Raw genomic sequence first — 23,929 nt, 5'->3', positions numbered from 1 at the left:
GGCAGACATATGCCTCCATGTTGGCCGCGCGCCCTTTGGGTAGTCAACTGAACACATGCGATGAGCTTGAAAAAGCAGAAGACTTCCAGGAAATAACTTCAACTATTGAATATGAGGCAGAGAATCGGGTCAATGAGAATAACTCTCTGCTAAAGGCAAAGGAAGGGATTCTCGGGCGGGTGAGGAGACTAACAGCCAAAGGTCAGTTTTAGATTCAGAAAAAGTAACAAATCTTGAAACTACAGAGAAAAAAAAAAAATCACTCCGAATAACACAAATGAAGAATTAAATAATAATTGCCCGGTTGAAGATGAAGAACTTCCAAACATTGAAATAATTCAAACCATCTCGGTAACACAAATCACAGAAAAAAGTAAAACAGATTTAGAAAACGAAGTAGAGAAATCAGAATGGAATACTAAACAGACCCCAGTAAAGAGAGCAAAAATGAAGTTTACGCCTAACATCACCAAAAGCTGGAAGTCAAAACCCAAAGAAAAAAAATTAGCTAAGAGTCCGGAAAGAAAAGGCTCTAGAAAACTTTCAACTTTCTAACTATGACTCACAATCTAAAAATCATTACACTAAATGTAAACGGGCTAAATAATAAAACATCGATTCAACTAACAGTTAATTTAATCTTTCAACACAGACCCGATATACTTATGATACAAGACACTAGACCACACAACAACACTGACCCATCAAACAGCTTCAAATACAAGTTACAAACAATGTACCATATCGTTGCCGAAGAGGCTCAGACCAATGGAATAGGTGGAGTTATTACACTAATAAAAAAATTGGGTAACCTCCAAATATTATCTCATAATGTTGTAATCAGGCATAGAGTTCTGGAGGTCGAGCTCCTTTGGCAGAAAAAAATACACAACATAATTAACATATATGGACCAGCCACACATAATCATAAGACCACCTTCTGGGAGGAAGTGCAACACTATATTCAACAAAAAAAAATCCAATAATAGCAGGAGATATGAATTTTACAGAACAACCACAAAAGGATCAAGAACACCCAAACTTACTTCCGCAGAAAAATTTCACAAGAGTTTTCACCTACTGTGGCCTATCAGATGCCTTCAGAATCTTGCATCCCCAAAAGAAGGAATTCACATATTTTGCACCTGGAAACACCTCTAGAATAGACTGCATATACATCCAAACATTCAGAAATATAAAGGTCAAAACTGTACAACACACACCTGTCATGTTCAGCGATCACCATATGGTGATGGCTGAACTACAATATCAACAAACAGAAACGGCTGATAAGTTTACAAACAGAAATTTCCCCCTATGGAAATTTAATAAACACCTTAAAGATGACGATGAATTCAACAATAACATAGAGAAAACAGTTGAGGAAATAGAATCCATAGAAAATACTGTAACAGCCTGGGAGAAATTTAAACACATGACAAAATAAACAGCAATCAAAATTAGTAGAATAAAAAAGCAGCAACAAAGGAACAAACAGAACACTGACACGAAGAAATTATCAAAATTGTATCACCACCATGACAGAAATAATGAAAACATCAGAACAGAAATAGAAGAAATTAAAAACCGCATAACAGCGAAACAGTTTCAGGAAATAGAAGGAGCGTGGCTACGTGCTGGTCTCAAAATAATTGAAAATGATGAAGGGAAGACCTCGACAGCATGGCTGTTTGAGAAACAACGGAACGCAAAACAGAGAATAGAAACCATAACATACGAAGGCCAAACTCTAAACAAAGACTCCGAAATAATTCGTGGTGTTCAAAAATACTTTTCTTCACTATTTCAAGAAAAACCCAGCAGTCAGGAAGAAAGAGAAAGAGAAAGATTCCTTTCACTCCTCCCCAAAATCACCCAGCAGGAGGCTGAGGAGATCGACGCACCAATCACCTTAGCAGAATGCCGTCTTATAGTGAAACAGCTCCCGGATAACAAATCACCAGGTGAAGACAGACTAACAGGCGAATTCTATAAAGAATACTTCCCAAAATTTGAACATATTTTTATTAAAATGATCAACACGATGATTACAACACAGGACACATTGTACTACTACCAAAGGTTGGGGATCAACAGAAGTTACAAGACATAAAAAACTGGAGAGGCATAACCCTACTGAATACTGATTACAAAATAATATCTAAAATACAAACTGAATACAAAACCACCTCCATAAACTTATCTCACCAGCACAATCATGTGCAGTGAAAGGAAGAAATATTCTTGACACAATAATGCACCTCCAATGCATTTGCGATTATTATAGCCTCACAGAAAATCCATGTATTGTAATGGGGCTAGATATTCAAAAGGCATTTGACACAGTTAGCCACCAATACCTGTTTGAAACACTAGACCGAATAGGAGTTGGAGTAAACTGGAAAGAAACGATTAAGCTTTTGTACAGAAACGCAGAAAGTAGGCTGATCATTAATAAAAATCTCTCAGCCTCTTTCCCAATAAAATGTTCCATCCGGCAAGGAGACCCACTATCCATGGCTCTATTTGTTCTAGCCCTAGAACCACTCATTATGGCCATTAACACAAACAACAATATCAAAGGAACACATATAAACGGAGAAAGTGACGCCAAAAGTTTGGCATATGCTGATGACGTCACTTTAACACTAGGAACACAAAAATCCTTGGACACAACACTCAAAATAATAAAAGACTTCAGCAAAGCCTCAGCACTGAATGTGAATCTGGCAAAATCCCATTGCAAAATAATTGGAAAGTGGGAAAACCAACCAAGGATTCCTTCAGGAATACATGTGAATAATTACATACCGGTTCTGGGTATCAACATTGGAAGCTCAGAATCACACGAAGAACAGTGGAAAGAACTCCATGACAGCATAAAGAAGAAAATTAATGCAATGCGCCCTAGACAGCTGTCCGTCAGAGGAAGGGCCCGGGTTTGCAACATCTACCTAACATCTCGCCTGTGGTACAAGATACACAACACCCCGTATCACGGAAGGTGGGCCGAAAAAATACACAGGCTCTGCGCTACATACATCTGGGGCTCTCAGTATGAACCCATGCACAGATCAACACTCTTCCATGAAGTTGAAGCTGGAGGTTTAGCATTGCTAAACATCCATCTGAAAACTCTCATCGGCAGGGCAATAACAGCAGCCCGAGCACACACAAAAACCTATCATGCCTATGCGGCAACATTCTTATAAAAGTGTTTGCCGCATAGGTTTATAAGCTCACTTCCAGATATAAAAAAACCAAGCCCAAGAATGTTCAAAGAAATAGCCGAAGGGTACACATATATAATGAAACACTCAGATACCAAAACCTTACTGACAATCAAACCAAGAAAACTATATAAAACATTAAGTCAAGTGACATTCCCACCTCCCCAACACAGGGAAATAAGAAAAGGAGAAATTAGGCTAAGTCCAGTACTTAGCAAAGTTTTCCGACTTCCAATATCACCAAAATACAAAACATTCTTCTATAAAGTACATCATGCCTGTCTCCCCACAAAAATGTGGTGTGTAGCAAAAAAAATCCCATTACAAGGCCCAGCGAAGTGTCATTTCTGTCCCAACCCAGAAACAATATACCATATTATGATGTTCTGTAGCAAAACGTCCACAGTATGGAACACCATACAGAAATTCCTACATAAGACACAACCATTCTCTGAAAACACATTATTTTGGTTGGAAGACCAAAAAATTAAAAAAACAGCACTAATAATCATAATAATAACAATGTATGCAATATGGTCCCACAGATGTGACAAAATACATGGAAGAGACACCAGACCAGACATACTAGCAAAAATTAACAATTATTTAAAGGAAATTATCATAAACACTACACAAACCAAAAGCATAACAACACAGCAATGGAGGAAACTCGGCCTAATTGAAGAAGGAGAAGAAGGAAAAATAAAACTTATACCGATAATGGAACCCCGTAGTTAGTGGTAAACAAAAATGATAACCCACTATCTGAACAAAAAGCATAATCCCTGACAAAAGGTGCTGTTAACGTAGGCCCATTCGCCACAATGAGAGGAATAATGACAACAAGATATCAAATCTAATAAAAAAAATAAAATAAAAATAAATAAATTGGAAAAAAAAAAAATATATATATATATAATAATTAAAATAAATAAATAAATAAAAGTTTAAAAAAATAATAAAAATAAATAAATAAATAAAAGTTTAAAAAAATAATAAAAATATTAATAATAATATATAGGTACGCCTATATATAAGGAATAAGAATGTTATATATGTGTATATCTAATTGTGTAAGGAAAAAAAGAAAAGAAAAAATGGAAATGTAAATAGCAATTACTCCTTAAGTTAAGTCAATACTATTAGAGTAATAAATATGTAGATTAAGATATATTACCAGAAATATGTATATGTTATTGTATATACAGACACAAGGATGGTAGAAATGTCAATTGTAAGAAATGCAGATAACATAAGTTCATAATATGATAATAACCCAAAATGTTAATAGGATATGTTATCCATTTATAGACCTGTAACTAATTCTGCAATTCAGAAAACTTTTGTATATAAGAAATTACAGATTTACCTCTTAAGTTAAGCAAACAATATAATGTTAAAGCAATATGGAATTCATTTTGTAAAAAATAAGAGTGCCTACAAAAAAAAAATCTGCATGAGGTATAGAGATACTACCAAAATATATGCATATATAAATGTAAATAAAAACATAAGCAATGTATGTATTTTAAGAATAAGATGTGCATTTAAATTAAGTTAATAAAATAATCATCCAAAATATGTGAACAAAGATATAGAATGAAGATATATGTATAACGAATTGTACATATGGAAAATGTCAATGCTAACATATATATGTATGTATATGTAGGTATATATATATATATATATATATATATATATATATATATAAATATAAACGTGAATAGACTGATCTGATAATGAACTTATAAATAGACTGAAATCATTATGTAACATATACCAACAAAATAACAGCTCAAACAATTCAATAGGACAATAAGGAAAATAGAAATTGAGCATGTGACATGTATCGTATTTAAACAGTGATTGTAAAACAGGTGTCATAAGTATATTGTAACGAGTAAATGAAAATGCCTAATAGAATTAGCAGCCTATGTACAAATTGTAAATAGCTGTATATATATTTATTTTTAAATGTACACAGCTGCTGTTGTTGATACAAATAAACTCAGTGGATGTGGCGTTTGCACACCATGGCACTTGGCCGCACGAAGGAAGACTTGGTTTCGAGTCTAGTCGGCGACTAGAGGAAATTTTTCTAAGCCTTTTTTCGACTGGTTCCCGAGTTAGTCGATCTCTGGCACGGGCAAGCGGGTTTTTCCTCCCGGAAACTCGGGTTTTTCGTCCTGTAAACTCAAGAAAATCGACCGTAGAACCCACATTATTTCAGACATTAAATATATTGTGTAACGGTTAGGGACCACGAGATGGCGGCACATTTGAGCCGTCTCTCTTCATTATCACTAATTAAGTGTACCGCTTAATTAGTGATAGCTTTGGGCCATCTATCTCTGATTGGTACCAGTGGAGATTGAACTGCCCACTCAGTCTCCAAAAGTTAGATAGGACTAAATGGCCTCGCCTACTCCCCCGTATACGGGAATAAAAAGGTGTTAGCTGATTTTTTTTTTTTTTTTTTTTTTTTTTAATTTAAAGTGATGATCCATACCATTTCTCAAGAATTTTTCGAATCTTATGAAAGTAATTCACTCCTGAGCAGGTCACTGCTAAATGTAATGTTTGCACACCATGGCACTTGGCCGCACGAAGGAAGACTTGGTTTCGAGTCTAGTCGGCGACTAGAGGAAATTTTTCTAAGCCTTTTTTTGACTGGTTCCCGAGTTAGTCGATCTCTGGCACGGGCAAGCGGGTTTTTCCTCCCGGAAACTCGGGTTTTTCGTCCTGTAAACTCAAGAAAATCGACCGTAGAACCCACATTATTTCAGACACTAAATATATTGTGTAACGGTTAGGGACCACGAGATGGCGGCACATTTGAGCCGTCTCTCTTCATTATCACTAATTAAGTGTACCGCTTAATTAGTGATAGCTTTGGGCCATCTATCTCTGATTGGTACCAGTGGAGATTGAACTGCCCACTCAGTCTCCAAAAGTTAGATAGGACTAAATGGCCTCGCCTACTCCCCCGTATACGGGAATAAAAAGGTGTTAGCTGATTTTTTTTTTTTTTTTTTTTTTTAAATTTAAAGTGATGATCCATACCATTTCTCAAGAATTTTTCGAATCTTATGAAAGTAATTCACTCCTGAGCAGGTCACATAATGTCAGTTGTACCAATACTGTTCAAAATAAATTATGCACTGTAATCAAGATTGACATTTACACCCACTGAAAATCAAAGATTTTTCATCTTTGATTTTCAACGGGTGTAAATGTCAAATTGCACATTTTGTTAATGAACAAAAGCTCTTCAATTCTTTATTTAATGCCTCTTCTTTATCTGCACATCAGTTGTTAAACAACACACTGCTTCAAATAAGAGTTATGAACTAAAATAATAGCAAAAAAGATTATAATCCATGAGGAAAAGTCAAAATCTTAATAAAGACAAGCCCGATTGATTCTGCTTCATCACTAGCCAACTCAAATTAAGATGGTTCTTTAAGAATGGTGCATTTTAATCCAGTAAAGATGCCTTATTACAGCAAATGGATTTTTTTTAATTGATAAAATGATAAAAATGAATTTAGAAATAAGATTGTATAAACTTTAAACTCATTCTACTTGTGAGCATAAATATGCATGAGAAATAAAAAAGAGAATCCTTGTATAATACCAGCAATGACAAAATATTAATTTAAAGTGATTTTTTTGCATAGTTACTATTTTTAAAATAAAATCAGTTAATGTAAACAACAGTTAGTTTGTAGCAAATGAAACTTATTTGTCGGCACAAATCCAATATTAACAATTTCTCTTCCCCCCCCCCCCTCTGGGTGTTTTGCCTATCCAAAGGTACTAAAGCAGGATTACTATAAAAAAAAAAAAAAAAAATGCGAGGAATGATATTTGTTTGGACAGCTCATGAACAGTGCAGAAAAATATCTTTTCTTACTAACAAAAATGTTAGCATTTATCAATTACATTCAGTTCTAGTGTATGATGCTCCATATGTGGCCATTTGTAGTCTTGCATGGATAAGAGGAAATATCCTCTGGTGCTATAAAGATATTTCTTTCAGAGAGATATGTTGTGTATCCCCCTCCATGTAATACTATCTGCAGTGACTTAAGAGATCAGGTTAGATAAACAAAGATAAACTAGATTGTGTATAGAGCACTTCCATGATGAATCCTTGGAGGTGTCACTTAAGAATAATAATTATATATCAGATACACAACACAAAAGATTGTAAATGTTCTAAAGAATGTTTAATATTCAACTTCCCCATATTTTGATGTAAATACAATTATGTGTCATATTGTTTGTGAAGTGCCTTTTACCTAAAAATAACAACTATTCTGAACTGACACATTCTCAGACTAAAACAATTTCAAAAGTAATAAATTAATGGGCGAGATCTGACTTTTTTGATTCATTACTTTGTAACAAGTTTTAGTTTATAAAATTTATTATTCTAACTATCATTATTTGATATTATAACCATGGTGATATTAGGACTTTGTTTCTAAAAAACAAAGCAAAATAATGACAATAATAGTAATAAATAAAATAAAGCCAACATTTTTAAATAAACAAAAAACACTAAAACTGACATGCTGCATTTGGCATCAGTTTTTCAATTAAAATGCAGTTGTCAGAACTGTATTTTAATTTAAATATTTTTTAACTGCGGTTGTTCTGACATTCCAAGCACTATTCAGCCAATGACTTTGATTAATTGCATAGTAATGCAAATATAATTTAGTGAATGCAGATTTTACACTACTGGATATCTACTCATTAGGTTTAATGGAATGGATACAGCACATATAAATAATTAAACATAACTTCACTTGATCGTATATTTCATCTCAGTCACTGAGATAGAGAAACAATAATAATATTAGACTGAGATGAAATTTAGGATCAATTTAAACTTGTATTGAATTATTTATATATGCTGTATTCATTCCATTAAATCTAATAATGAGTTTAAACTAGCATGTAAGTCCAAATAGTAACTTGTCTTGCTTTACAAGATCATTCTTTTGAAAATGTAGGCTCATAACGTATCTGCATTTCAAATATACTGTTATAATAAGTAGTAATAAAAAAAAAAAATAGAATAAAAAATATTCCAAATAAATTATCACATTAAAAAAGAAAATGCTTTCCAGCAAGGCAGATATGAAGTTCCTTATAAACTAATAATTTCTTCTTCATTATTAAAATCCATACAAAGATATTAAGAATATTCAAGTAGCTTTAGACAGTAGTTAAATATTAACAGTGAGCTTATCTCTTAGAACATTTCATAGGTACAAGTAACTATCATATGCTTACCAATTCAAGTCAACTTTTTTTTTGTAACAATGTATAAATCAGAATTTAACCAACCACCATTTTCTGTTATAAAGCTAATGGTTCATACTACCTAGATTCAATCCAAAAAAGTACTCTACTTAAATAGGCAGACACAAGTAGCTGGCAATCAAAAAATAAAACACAACTAACAAGATATTTAAAAAAAAGCATTCAAAAGTTTCTTCTAACTCATTCAACGCTTCTTATTTACAGGAGTGATGGATAATGAAGTGTTTCAAAATGGAAGGAATTTTTTTATTTTATTTTATTTTTATTTCTGAAACCATTTATATGAGCTTTTTTTTTATTTATTTGGTCTTAATTTTGGGTGATCTTAATGGCTTATCTTCTGATTCATTCTTAGACAAGAAAACACTATGCTGATGGACCTTTGTAGAAGCACAGACAATTGCAAATCACCAAAATAAATACACTATCACATCATATCTAGAGGCAAGGTGAATAATAATTAATTCCATTACAAAAATGAAAAAAAAAAAAAAAAAAAAAAAATCCAATTCCAACACAAGATTGCACAAACCATATAAGTACACAAATTCAAAATTAATGCACAACAGATGTTTCATCCCCAACATTACATTTTTCAAACAATTCATCGTCCAGCTCTTTAGCAACATTTCTGGCATCAAGCTGCTTTTCATTATTACTTGTATCATTATCTCCCTTTTCCAATTCAGATTTCGTCTTTTCTGACTTTTCTAGCTGTTCCTTTTTCAAAAGTTCTTCTTGTTGTTTCTTATATTCCTCTGCCAGGCGGGGACATTGCTTTTTATGAGTGAACCAGTGCATCTTTTGACATGACTGGTCACAGTACTGCACTAATTTGCAAGCTGAACATCTCTTTTCTGCTCTTGGTTCACCACATGTACTACATAATGGTACCTCCCCAAATCCTCGCTGTCCACTCACTGTCTGAGCTAATATAGAAATTGCACTGGGCTCATTTCCAATTTCCACTGGAGCAAGGGTACGAACTAGCTGTTGAAGAAGGGCACTTTCATGATATGGATATTCCCGTACTGATTGTCTTAAAAACTTTTCTAGTGTTATAGGAAATCCATCAACATCCCTGCCCTTGATCCATCTTTTAATTAATGGTTCGAACATTTCCCCTTTACCATCACTCCCTTTATTTTCATGTTTGATCTTTTCTTCCTCAAAAACAGTCTGGCAAGCTTTGAGTACATAGGCCAAATGGTGAAATTTTAATGACAAGAGCTCATTTGCATCAGCTTTCCTAAATTCCTTTTCGCACAGAACATCCAAGACTCTTATTACACTTTTAGCATCATCTAATAGACTTTTATTTTTGCTCAAATACATCGCCAAACGCACGGGATGTATATTGGTCATTAAAACAAACCTGTATAATGGTTTTGCAAGACTATGAGGAAGTTTTGGTTTCTGTTCTACTCCCTGAATTCTAGTATAGTAATCAATATCTTCCTTAGGGATAAAATTGTTTATAATACTCACAACATCATGATTACCGACGAACGCTGCCATCTGCGATGCTGTGCGTCCAACAGAGTTGACAGCGGTTGTGGTGGCCCCATGTTCTAAAAGTAGACTGACAACATCTAACTTTCCTGCTAGACCCGCAAACATAAGAGTAGTATATCCAGCGTCGTGGAAGTTGGAATTCACATCTGCTCCACGATCCAAACATAGTTCACATAATTTATAATTTCCCTTGTAAGCCGCATGCTGAAGGGGAGTCATTCCATGTTCATCTAAGCAATCTATTCGTACATCAGGATCATTCAGCAAATTTTTCACTTCATCGAAAGAATTTTCTTGCACTCCCTTATAAAGAAGCTTTTCCTTATCACTCAGATTTACTTTTTTATTTTCCATACTGAACACTACTAACACATATCATCAAAGATGATAGTCAATTTAAAACACTAACTAGGTAATAGTTCAACATCAAAAAACAAAAATTTGAAGCTTTGCCGAATTGCCACTAGATGTCGAATGAAATGAAGATTATTATGCAATTTGATTTTATATAAAAATATATATATATAGAAAGAATTTTACATTGGGTACAATAAATTAAAATACCTTGGTATCTTCAATATATCTATCTATCTATCTATCTATCTATCTATATATATATATATATATATATATATATATATATATATATATATATATATATATATATATATATATATATATATATATATATATATATATATATATATATATATATATGTTAAAAATACCAAGCTATTTTAATTTTATTATACCCAAAGAAAAATATATATATGTTAAAAATACCAAGCTATTTTAATTTTATTATACCCAAGGTAAAATATATATATGTTAAAAATACCAAGCTATTTTAATTTTATTATACCCAAGGTAAAATACTTTCTACACATATATACCTGTTTTCTGTAGGTCCACAATAATATATTTATAGGGAAAAAAGAGACCATTATAAGTTTGATTCCAGTCGATAACGACAGAGTACTTTAATAATAATAATTATTATTATTATAACGGGCATCTCCAAGGAGTCCTTAGACTCATCGAGGGAGGCCCAACATCATGTCAAGAACAACTATTCAACATCCACATAGTATCTATCATACTTTGCCTTGAACTCATTTACAGTCATGGCACCTGCAACAGACTCTGGCAGCTTATTCCACTCATTTACCACTCTCAAAGTAAAAACCCTAACTCTAAAACCCTTGCTAAACACACTCTTACCAAGCTTCCATAGATGACCCCAAGTCCTCCAACTACCAGTCCTATTCTCAAAAATATCTTCTGAATTAATTTTATAGAAACCATTCAGTAATTTGAATGTCTCAATGATATCACCACTTTTCAGCCTATAAACCAATTTCTGCAGCCCGCAAATCTTCAACCTGTTCTCAAAAGGTTCATTCCATAGTCCTGCTATTATCTTGGTAACTCGTCTCTGTATCCTCTCCGCCTCCTCCCCATCGAGAAGAAACCCTGGCGCCCATATCTGGGCACAGTAGTCTAGATGGGGTCTTATCAAGGCTCGATACAGAGGAACAATTACCTGTTTGTCTCTGCTCGTTAAAGTGTTTTTCAGCAACCAAGTGATTGCTTTAGGGGACACATTTTTGCGATGTGTCCCCAAAACTTCAACTCCCTATCCAGCAACACTCCCAAATCCCTGGCCTCGTCAATCTCCTGGAGTAGAGTTCCACCAATGTGGTATATACTGCTGCTAATCTTTTCACCCCAAAATGCATAACCTTACATTTTTCCCACATTAAATTGACATCCATTCTCCTTAGCCCAGTCCTCCAAACTATCCAAATCATCCTGCAAAATTTTGACATCCTGAGCATTCACTATTGCTCTACCTAACTTTGCATCATCTGCAAACAGATGCAGTTCCTCTCAGATCCTTTCCTATATCGTTAATGAACAGATGAAACAGTAGCGGCCCAAGAAAAGAACCCTGCGGCACACTGCTAGTTACAGGACGTCTTTTGGAGTCTACTCCTCAGTAAACCACTCTCTGATATCTCTCCATCAACCACCCTCCTATCCATCTCACCAACCCTATATCCATTCTCATATGCTGCAGTTTACTGATTAGAATTCCATGTGGTATCCTATCAAAGGCTTTAGCAAGGTCCAGTAGAATCACTGTAAACCCGTTACCCTTATCCAGTTCAGCCGTCACTGTGTTATAGAACATGAACAAGTTACTGACACATGATCTACCCTTCACAAAACCATGCTGTTCCCCATAGAGTGTCCCATTTTCATCTATCGAATCTTGTATTTTCCTGTTGACTATTTTCTAGAAAACCTTGACAACAATTCCTGATATGCTGATAAGCCGTTAATTTTAAACAGCAGTCTTGGATCCAACTTTATGCAGTGGAACTATTTTCCCCCTCTTTCCACCCCTTTGGGACTAACCTAGACCCGAGACTCAAATTAAACAAAATGGTCAAAGGCACTGACAATTCTTTAGCCACTCCTCGTACGACACGAGCTGGTATACCATCCAATCCCGCAGATGAATTGACATTGATGTTTCGTAATAGACCATTCACCTCCACTTCATTCACCACAATTCCCGTATAAGCTGTTGGTTCTTCTATTTCTGCAATGTCACCACCTGGATGATATACTCTTGCAAAGTGATCACTCAGTAATTCTACTATATCAACTGATTCGGTTACCTCCCTATCATCGGCATTCTTTAAAATCAATCTGCCGTATGCATTTTTCTTTTATTGCAACATATCGAAACAAAATGTTTGGGATTCTCTTTAGCTTCCGTGGCTAATTTCCTTTCATAATCCGCTTTTACTTTTTTTACCACACTTGTTACCCGGCTTTGGAGCCTGTGTAGCTCAGTGGATGTGGCGTTTGCACACCACCGCACTTGGCCGCACGAAGGAAGACTTGGTTTCGAGTCTAGTCGGCGACTAGAGGAAATTTTTCTAAGCCTTTTTTCGACCGGTTCCCGAGTAAGTCGATCTCTGGCACAGGCAAGCAGGTTTTTCCTCCCGGAAACTCGGGTTTTTCGTCCTGTAAACTCAAGAAAATCGACCGTAGAACCCACATTATTTCGACATTAAATATATTGTGTTAGGGTTAGGGACCACGATATGGCGGCACATTTGAGCCGTCTCTCTTCACTGCGTACCGCTTAATTAGTGATAGCTTTGGGCCATCTGTCTCTGATTGGGTACCAGTGGAGATTGAACTGCCCACTCAGTCTCCAAAGTTAGATAGGGCTAAATGGCCTCGCCTACTCCCGTATACGGGAATAAAAAGGCGTTAGCTGATAGTTACCCGGCTTTATACTGTTCATGGGCCTGCAGGTCACATTTCTCCTTAAATTCTCTCCATAGTTGTTTCTTTTTTTGCAGCTCAAGCTTAATGGTGTTGTTCATCCATTTAATCCCTACTTGATTTATTATTCGGACTCTGGGTATACAGTCAACCATTGCCTCCTGCAAAAACTTCTTAACCGCCTCCCATACACTATCAACATCCAGCCGTTGCAGTTTTACATGTCATGCTACTGAACCAATCCAATTCCTAAGCTTGTCATACTTACCAGCCTGATAATTCCACATGTACCCTGTCTTAATTGTAAATTCCACACCTTTAACCACCTCCCAAGTCAAGACCCTATGATCATTCTCACCAATTGGTGGCAATGTAGTCATATTCGTTACAGCCAAATCCTTAAATGCAATTACTAGGTCAAGCGCTCTCTGACCCCATTACATGCTGTCTCAGATAATTATACGCAGATAGTTAATAATCGCATATAACGGAATTATTTCCTCCGATGTGTCCTCTCCTCCCTCTAATCAATGCTACCATAGTTGAAATCTCCCATAATAATTACCCTCCTTCCACTCATTTCTTCTATTTGCTTATGCATACTATCTCTGCCATCTTTTCCATCACCTGGTCTATAGCAGCACCCAATTTTATATTTTGTTCTGTTAGCCTCAATCTACCAAATGGCCTCAAATGTGCTGTTTTCTCTACCTGCAAATCAACTTCTATTCTCCTTGGCTGCAGCTCATCAGCTATCATCAGTAATACTCCTCCCCCATTTTATTCTCCTTGTCATTCCTGAACACACTAAACCCCTCATTTTCAATCCCACTAGCTATATAATCTTCAGTTAGCTATGTTTCACTAATGCCAATAACCTATAGTCTGGAAGCGCCAACCAAGACCAAAAATTCTTCCTTCTTGTTCCTAATATTCCTAGCATTAGTATACATGAATTGCAGACCCCCCATTATCCCTATCCCTACCTTGATGCCTTATACTAACTATGCTATTCTGATTTGTTGTCCATTTAATGATATAGATATTCAGCCGGTTTAGGAATTAGTCGATCTGTGTGCAGACATGTAGATGTTTTCACTGTAAACAGGTTTCTAAAGCCCAAAATCGACCACAGAACTCGTTGTTTCAAGCAATAATTCCAGACCATACGAGTTGCTGGTAGCTATCTGATCTACTCTTATCACGACTTCAAATTCATAGGAAGCATTGTACAATTAAGAATAGAGACCAGTTGCAGTCTGATTTCCAAAATTAAGTTAGGAATAAAAGAAATTTCTCTTCCCGCTATTTGGGAATAAAATTTGTTTATTCAGCATCATACAACTTCTGACATAAGGCGCACAGGTTACAGTTTTTGTAATACATAAAACGTTTAAATCATTACTAACTTCCCATCGGGGATTTGTTTATTTATTTATTTTGCATTGTGCTGAATGGAATTTAATAAAATTTCACACTTATGACCTCTGTTAACATTTGGCAAAACATTTAAATTGCAGTTTCAACTGGATCAGTTCTAGTGGCAAAATTAAGCAAACATTTATTATATCTAACAAACATAGTTCAGAAATTTGTAGAAGTATCATGAAGATTATTTTCTTGATCATAAATTAGTAAATAATAATATTTGGTTTACCGATCAAGTGATGATCAATTTTATTAACTGAACCAACTAGTTTCGCCACACTTATCTGTTGGCATCTTCAGGGCACTTACATATAGGTTTAAACAATCTCACAATTATGCGTAACTGCAAAACTGACAAGAATAACTGTAAAAACTGACTAGAATAATTACAAATAAAATAGTATCGAACGTGAGTGAAACACCTATCGCGTGTACAAGATCAGCTAACTGTTGCTGAGGAACTTTCTGTAGTTTGTATTAAAGTTCATTTCTTCCATTTTTAAGGTTCTGATTAGGGTTTTCCATATCTCTGGGAGTATAAGGCCTTGATTTCTGTTAAGGTTGACAGTAGAACGGGCGACTGTGTCTGCTTCTTTGAAAATTCTTGAAAAATCTTCCTCTATGTAAGGGGAACAGCTTTTGTCCCACTCGATGACATGGTTAGTTGTGGAGAAATGAGACGATAGGCCAGAAATGTCCTGTCTGTTGTTTTTGACATAGCCAATGTGCTCCTTTTGCCTGATTTCGAGGCTTCTGGAAGTCTGTCCGATGCAACTAGAGACACATGAGCATGGAACACTATAAACTCCAGGATATTTATAGAAAGGATGGTTGTCTTTTGGAGATCTTAGTAGTTTACGAATAGATTCTATTGATTTAAATGTTACTCTTATTTTGTGTTGCTTGAGCAGAATGGCGAGCTTGTTGGAGATGCCACTTATAAACGAAATCGCAATCGCTTTTATATATTGAATATCTTCTTGTTCTCTTTGTGGTGGTTCAGAGATAAGGACTTTATTGACTAGTCTTCTTGGATAGCCGTTCAAGTACAAATTGTTGGAAATAAATTTTAACTCATCTTGAAGGGTCTTGTTGTCCGTTGTGATGCGAATCGCTCTTTTCTTTAACATGTGTACAATGCTGAGTTTATGTGAGATGTGGTGAGAGGAGTTGAAATGTAGGTAGCGACCTGTATTGGTCGGTTTTCTGTACACCGATAGATTTATACTGCCACCAATTTGTTTTTTGATTAAGATGTCTAAAAACGATAGTTGTTTTTCTCTTTCAAGTTCCAGAGTGAATTTAATAGAATGATGGAAGGAGTTGATCTTTTTGAGAAAATCATATAGGTCATCTTTGTTATTGTTACATACGATGAAGATATCGTCCACATATCTAAACCAAATTTTAGGTTTTGGAAAAATTTGCAATAAGATTTTGTTTTGTAAGTCTTCCTTAAAGAGGTCAGCACATGAAGGTGAGAGTGGGCTCCCCATTGCCAAGCCTGTTAATTGTTGATAGATCTGATTTTTCCAAGAAAAGTAGTTGGAGTTTAGGCAATGAGCAAACAATGAGGTTATATCTTGTGGGAACAAGGTACTTAAGATGTCAATGACCTCTACTACAGGAACATTTTTAAAGAGAGAGGTGACATCTTCTAGCCAGCTTATATGTCACCTCTCTCTCTGTACAAAGTTCTGGACATTTCTGGCCTATAGTCTCATTTCTCCACAACTAACCATGTCATCGAGTGGGACAAAAGCTGTTCCCCTTACATAGAGGAAGATTACCATTCAAGAATTTTCAAAGAAGCAGACACAGTCGCCCGTTCTACTGTCAACCGTAACAGAAATCAAGGCCTTATATTCCCAGAGATATGGAAAACCCTAATCAGAACCTTAAAAACGGAAGAAATGAACTTTAATACAAACTACAGAAAGTTCCTCAGCAACAGCTAGCTGATCTTGTACACGCGATAGGTGTTTCACTCACGTTCGAAACTATTTTATTTGTAATTATTCTAGTCAGTTTTTACAGTTATTCTTGTCAGTTTTGCAATTACGCATAATTGTGAGATTGTTTAAACCTATATGTAAGTGCCTTGAAGATGCCAACAGATAAGTGTGGCGAAACCAGTTGGTTCAGTTAATAAAATTGATCAACACTTGATCGGTAAACCAAATGTTATTATTTACTGGTAGAAGTATGTTTAATATGCATACTGCTGAAGAAAGTTCATATGTTTAGAATATATTATCATTAATACTGAGGATGAGTTAAGAACTTGAATAAAATCTGGAAATGCTACTCGTGAGACAAAACGTGTAATGTTTACAAACAACGCAGGCCTTCAGAAATCAGGTTGTAGTTTCACGTTGGAGAATGAAAATCATGTGCTACTTATAAATATTTCTAAACATCGGTAGCCGTGGAGATTCGGTCTCAAAGCTGTCCAATATTATTATTGGATGGAGAAGGAATGCGTCATCTACTCTGCAACCAGTTACACAGAAGTGTCAGCGGAAGATACAGTTAGACACACTCTTTGAATGCTCAATAACGAACCGCCAGATGTAGGGTACTTATTTAATTGTCATAGTTATCTCTAAAACTACAAAAATACCGACAGTCAATTCAACTTTGAGATATTTCAATTTTTTTAAATTTATTTTTATTTGGTGCAATACGTGCAGACAACATATAAATTGTTGAACTTGTGAACACTGCTTTATGACTTTCCTCTTGAAAGATTTTTTAATTGCATAAATATATATATATATATATATTTCCATATATATATATATATATATATATATATATGGAAATATATATATATATATATATATATACAATAATGTATATATATATATATATATATATACATTATTGGAAAAATATTTGATTGATATATATCATTACATAAGCACCTCGGTAGCGCAAGTGGAAGAACGACTGCATGTTGCGCCCTTCGATTGGAAATGGACTAAATTTCATTCTCGTCATGAGGAGAGGATTCTTCATAGGTTTTTTTTTTCGTCAAAAGAAGTTAAGTTTTCCTATCTCTTACGGAGATAGCTGGGTTAACTTGGGTTTTTCATCCCGCATAAAGACAGATCGCAGTGAGAATACACAATTTAGACAAAAAAAATACTAGTTTGGTGGGAGTAGATAGCGTTGTGTGTAGATGATGACGATAGTGGTGTTTAGTGTAGTTGGTGGATTAAGCGATGGGTCCGAGAGCTGGTAGAAAGTAACGAAGACAACTTCAACCATCTCGTAATCCTAAACACTAACTCGAACATTACTATTTGATACAGTGCGATTTCTGCAGTAGCTTTCTCTTAGACATGGATTAAAAAAACTCGAGTTTTTGGCATGACGGAACAAGAAACGTAATCACAAGCTACACATGTACTTGGAAGAATATGCCAAACTTCTACTGATATATCCAAACACGATCAGATTTCACTTCTTGGACTGACCTGCACCTCTGTCTTTCCTGGCACAACCACATTTCAACTATAGCTTCAGCAGCCGCCAAAATATTCGGTGTACGTTTTCGCACAAGGCACTACTTCACATCTTCACATAACTCGATTCAAAGCCCAAATCCATCCAGCCAGGGAATATTGCTCCCATAATTGGGATGGTGCATCAAAATCCTCTCTAAGACTGCTCGATTCTGTACAGAAGAGGACAATCTAGCTAATTAACAGTCCCTCTCACATACCCAGTTCAATCCCTTTTTCACAGACGTTCAGTTTTCAGTTTCCCTTGTGTCTTTTCTACAATCGGATACTATTATTCCTTTACTGTCCTCCAAAATCATTAAAACAAGAGCCACTGCTAACCAACCTTTTACAGTCCATCTTGAAACTAACTAACCGAACCAACTTCGTTGTCTCCTCTTTCATTCCTTCTACTTATGTCCTGTGGAACATTCTCTCCCACTCTGCCTTCCCCAAAGATTGCCACCCTCAGCTGTTCAAGCGAAAAATGTACAGACTTCTCCTTTCTTCATTTGCTCTTTTCCATACACTGCACTAATGTGCTGTTGGTGTTGTAACCTTCCGTGTCTGGATCAGATATATAAAAGTATTCGTCTGAAAATCGAGCGGAAGAATTCATCATATAGTATTAACACCAGAAACACTTACGTTTAACATTCTTATTGTAAAATTTTTGGCTTAGGTTTCATAGCCATTTTCAATACAGTTATAGGAAAATTCAAAACGAACAAAAAATAAACAATTGAAGTTGGGGGTTTAGCATAACAGTAGAGCGTTCGCTTTGCATGTGGAAGGTCCGGGTTCGATATCAAGCAATGTTTAGGTGCCTCTGTAGCGCAATTGGAAGAACAGTGGCGCATTGCACCCTCCAATTAGAAAAGACTTGTATTCGATTCTCGTCGTGACGAGTGGAATCTTTACATGGGCTTTTTCAATTGAAAGTGACTTAGCCTATCTCATACGGATGTAGCAGGGTTTTTTTCTCGGAAACTCGAGTTTTTCATCTCACGAACAGACAAATCGGCCTTCAGAACACATACACACACGCAATTTACAGATAAAAAAAATACTGTGATGATGGGCGGTAGATGGCGTTGATAGTAGTAGTAGTGTCGTAGTAGGAGAATTAAATCGTAGTGGAGACGGTGAGATGTATTTAGCAAAGTAGAGTAGAGTTTACACCAGCGATGAATCCTTGGACTCTCTGGAGATGTCACGGAATAATAATAATAATTGTAATTGAAAGCACGTGATATTTATGTGCAATATCGGCTGCAGGAGAATAGCTCCATCTTCATTAATAGATTTTAAAAATAAATTACAATAAACTGATTTAGTTAACTAATTAATTTTAAATTATAAGCAATATTAATAATAATTATGGAACACATGAATGGTGATTATTAGTCAGTATAATACGTATAACTTCCCAAAATTGAGAAAGTTTTAGTTAATCGTTTTTGTTCTTGCTTCACAGCTTTCTTTGTAGACTTTCTACAAGAAAGTAACTTTTGTATAACACTTCGGTTTTGTTCCACTGAATTCTATCTTGTAGATAAAACGAGGCTTGCGGAACAGGATTTGTTGGGCTCGTTAAAATGTATTTCTGATAAGTTTTAAAAGAGGTAAACCGTGAGTAGACATATCGGTATTTTCCGATATTTATTGTGTACCGATATGTATTTCTGATGCTCTTCCAGAATTTGTGCAGGTCGATCAATTTGTCCATAATAACATAAGCCACCAGAGCAGGGGATTCTATAAACTTCAGGGTAAGATACAGGAGAATATTTGTTATTTGGTGAGATAAGGAATGTATTACGTTTGCGAAGTGGACGGAAAACATCATGCACATTAATCTGGCGAAGTAATCTAGCTAGTTTTTCAGAAAGTTCCTTAACAAATTCTAATATTTTCTTCTTGAGGAGGGTAAGGATCACGGCCATAATTATTGATTACTTTTTAGATAGTTTTTATATGATAACGATTTGCACTAAATGTAGTTCTGATAATAAACAGTTCTTTGTTTAAAAGACAATTCGTAGAACAAATTTTATGAGCTCTATCAACTAAGGATTTGATTACACCATATATCTGACAAGGGTGACTATGAGAGTTAGAATCAATGTATTTACCAGCATGAGTTGGTGTTCTATATATTGAGAGCTGTAAACTGCCATTTGGTTGACGTAGAATGAGAGCAATTAATAAGAAAATGGCCTCGCTTGCACCCCTTGGTGATAAAAGTCATTAGCAGATTTGCTCTTCCCTCATTTTAGCAAACATTTCTTTTAAACGATTTGCTCTTTCATGCACTTGTCTGTACTATAAATTTTACTTATTTCGTTATAAATTTTCATTTTTTTTTCATTTAGCAGATTCTATAAAGAAAGTTATTCTTCGTCATTCCTGGCTGCATCACTAGAGCAATCCTATTTTCCATAGCTACAGTCTTTTGAAGGTATCATACAAATACCAGTAGGTCGGATTTTTCATTTTTTGGAGAGTGAGCAGAGAAAAAGGTAGCGCACAAGAGAGTTGTGTTTAAGAAAAGTCTAATAGTCAGATTTTTTCCTGCATTAAATGTTGCGTGATTGGAAGGGCTTACCTTCGAAGATGGTGAGTGCAGGTAATATGAATGAAGTCAAGAAAAGATATCCGACTGACGTGGGTGATATGTGGCCTTTCTCAATAAATCACTAGAGGTCATTTTTTTCAATGTCAAATAATACTTTATTATCTGTCAAATAAATTATATACATATTATACATACAATTTATATAATACATATAATACACATATTTATATAATACATACAATTTAAAAGATAATACTATAATTTTTCAGTTATGGTTCAATTCAGATTCCAATTTATCGCATACTTTGTACAGTGCGCAAGTCACATAGTTCAACAATTCGTGTGTTATTAGTAGTAATAACGATTTTAGTAACAGTTTATAATCAGTTGTAGTTCAGTTACACAGGATAGATTACACAATTATCTATCTATCTATATAATTTTTTTTCAGTACAGAATGCTAGAAAAATATCGTATTTAAATTGCATAAATAATGACATTAACAATGCGTTTTACATATATTTTCACATTTATATTTACAATGTTTCATTTAAATTTATGATTCATTTTTTTAAAATTCGATTATAATATTTACTTGTTTCTTCAGTGGATTCGAAGCTTTGCAGAGCTTATCTGAATAATATTATCAGTATCTTCATTGTTGTTACACACCTTACTGACCTGTTGTTACATAATCTGCAGTGTTTAATTATGAGGATTACGTGTAGATGAATGAGGCAGATTAATCCCACCTACTTCGAAGCTTAGGTTAGCTTTTATGAAGAAAGTGGGATTAGCCTTCACTATTTATGTTGTTGTTACTGTTTATGGATGGGACGTAGGCATAGGATGCTGGTAATTTGTGATGTGTATATTAGTGTTAATGGTATATTAACTTTTGGTATATTTTCCAGAGTTCATGTTTTAATGTTCTGTAGTTATCTATGTCTTTTAAATTTCTTGGTAGGTTGTTGAGTAGCATGGGTATATGATGTGATCTCACAAAAGAACTATATGAATTGTTGAAGGATGTAGGGATCTGGACTGTTGAAGGATGTCAACAGTGATCTGGACACATTGCATGCAAGGTGTCCAGATCACTGTTGATATGATTGTAATTTGTAATGTTTCTAATTTTGTTAGGTGGCTGTTTGACGTGTTTGCATAGACTGTTATACTGTATCTGAGTAGGGATTCGCAGATACCGTGATATAGGCGTTATTTTATGTTGGATGGAATAATGCCTTTTACTTGGAAGAGTTTTGCTGCGATGATCCGGAGTTTGGTATGTAGGTATTCTATATGTTTTTTCCATTTAAGGTGGCAATCTATATAGAGACCAAGGTATTTTGCATGTGTTACAGGCTTGATTTCGGGACATTGGCAGGTTTTTTGTTGTTATTGCAGCGGTATGTGTGTCACAGTGTATCGATAGTGGTGCAGGACGCATGGTTCTTGGGTTGTGTATTATCAACATCTGTGTTTTGGTGCCGTTGATTACAATTGCGTTTTGGTAGAAGTATGTTGTGATTTCATTTAGGTCTTGTTGTGCTTTGGAGAGAGAGCCGTGTTGATGTCCTTGTGGATTGCTAGTAGTGCGGTGTCATCTGCATACTAAAATATTTGACTTCTTATGGCCATGATATGAACATCGTTAATGTATATGTTGAATAGAGTGGGAGATAATATGGCGCCTTGAGTAATACCGTGTTTTATTTGTATATCCCCGCTGTGACATGTACCGATTTTTGTTACTTGTGTTCTATTTGAGAGGCAGTTCCTGAACCATAGTTGCAGTGTTCCTATTATACCTATTGAGTATAGTTTGGTGAGTAGTATGTCATGTTCAAGTGTATCAAATGCTCTGGTTAAGTCAAGCAGTATAAGGACGGCGTACTTGTTTTTATCGAGAGCTTTGTTAGACATCACGGACGCTATTGCGTCCCCGATGTCTTCTAATAATGTGATGGTGCTTTTGTTTTTTGAAAGTCGTATTGGTTTTGTGAGATGGTGTCGTACTTCTGTAAATAGTTCTGTAGTCTGGTGTGTGTTATTTTTTCAGAATTTTTGAAATGACTGGGTAGCTATTGGTCTGTAGTTCTGAGTATCGTTTCTTTTACCATTTTGTAAATTGGAGTAATTATTGCAGTTTTTAGTTGTTATGGAATAATCCCAGTGTCGAATATTATGTTCACGAGTCTCAAAATTATTGGATTTATTTGTTCAAAGTTTGTTCTAAGCTCTGTGTCTCCTATTTTGTCTATTACTGGAGTGGTCTTTGGTTTTAGTTGTAAGAGTGCTTCTTTCAGTTCCCCATTTGTTATGGGTGGAAAAGACAAAGTTTGTTGTTGACTTTGTGTCGTTAGTTTTTTGTTGATCGGTTTTTTGAGTTGTGTGATGTTGTTTGTGAAGGCATGGTTGAATGAGTCTGCTAGTTCCTCTTGGTTTGTATCCTGACCGAAACATTTGCAATAAAATCTTGTGCTGAAGTTTTCTTTTTTCGAGTTACTAATTCTTTGCGTGTAGCCCATGTTTGCTACATGTTGTCGTTATATTCCATGAATTTTTGGATGTAGTAGTACTTTTTTGCCCTACGAAATTTTGTTGTTAGTTTATTTTTTGTGTTTTTGTGTAGGTTTGTTTGCAAATGTTTGTTACTGGGTCACGTTTTGAGTTTTTTCTGTAGATTTTCTTTTACAGTAATACTGTTTAGTATGTCGCCATTAATCCATGGATTGTTGCCAGTTTGTCACCTCGTTTGTGTAGGCTTTGTTGCTTTTTTGTACATTTCTGTGAATTTTAGTTGGAAATTCTCATATAATGTTACAGATCATTTATTTCAAGTAGGCAATTCCAGTCTGTACTTTTAAATGGTTATCGACAATGCTCTTTAATGTGATCGAGTTTTGTGGTGGTGGGAAGGGGATAGGTAACGTAAAAAAACGAAGTTGAGACAAAGAAGTGATCGGCAATTTTGATGTTATATTGATGATATCTATGTATGGATGGGAGCCCATATGCTG

General features: G+C 35.1%; 1 protein-coding gene across 1 annotated transcript; it reads right to left on the bottom strand.

The window, feature by feature from the left end:
• Positions 1 to 7,460: 7,460 nt before the first annotated feature.
• On the bottom strand, positions 7,461 to 10,501 carry LOC150102007 (ankyrin repeat and MYND domain-containing protein 2-like). Its single transcript, XM_090400351.1, has one exon. The coding sequence runs from the start codon at positions 10,437 to 10,439 to the stop codon at positions 9,126 to 9,128; it is 1,314 nt and encodes a 437-aa protein (XP_090256477.1). The 5' UTR covers positions 10,440 to 10,501; the 3' UTR covers positions 7,461 to 9,125.
• Positions 10,502 to 23,929: the final 13,428 nt, after the last annotated feature.

Source organism: Typopeltis vanoorti, chromosome 11 (assembly GCF_054136105.1).
Source record: "Typopeltis vanoorti isolate ZY-2024b chromosome 11, IOZ_Tvanoo_1.0, whole genome shotgun sequence".
NCBI lineage: Eukaryota > Metazoa > Arthropoda > Arachnida > Uropygi > Thelyphonidae > Typopeltis > Typopeltis vanoorti.
This window is presented reverse-complemented; position numbering and strand designations above follow the sequence as displayed.

Excerpts from the sequence above, each read along its gene's own strand:
- LOC150102007 (XM_090400351.1), bottom strand. The coding sequence starts at position 10,439 with ATGGAAAATAAAAAAGTAAATCTGAGTGATAAGGAAAAGCTTCTTTAT.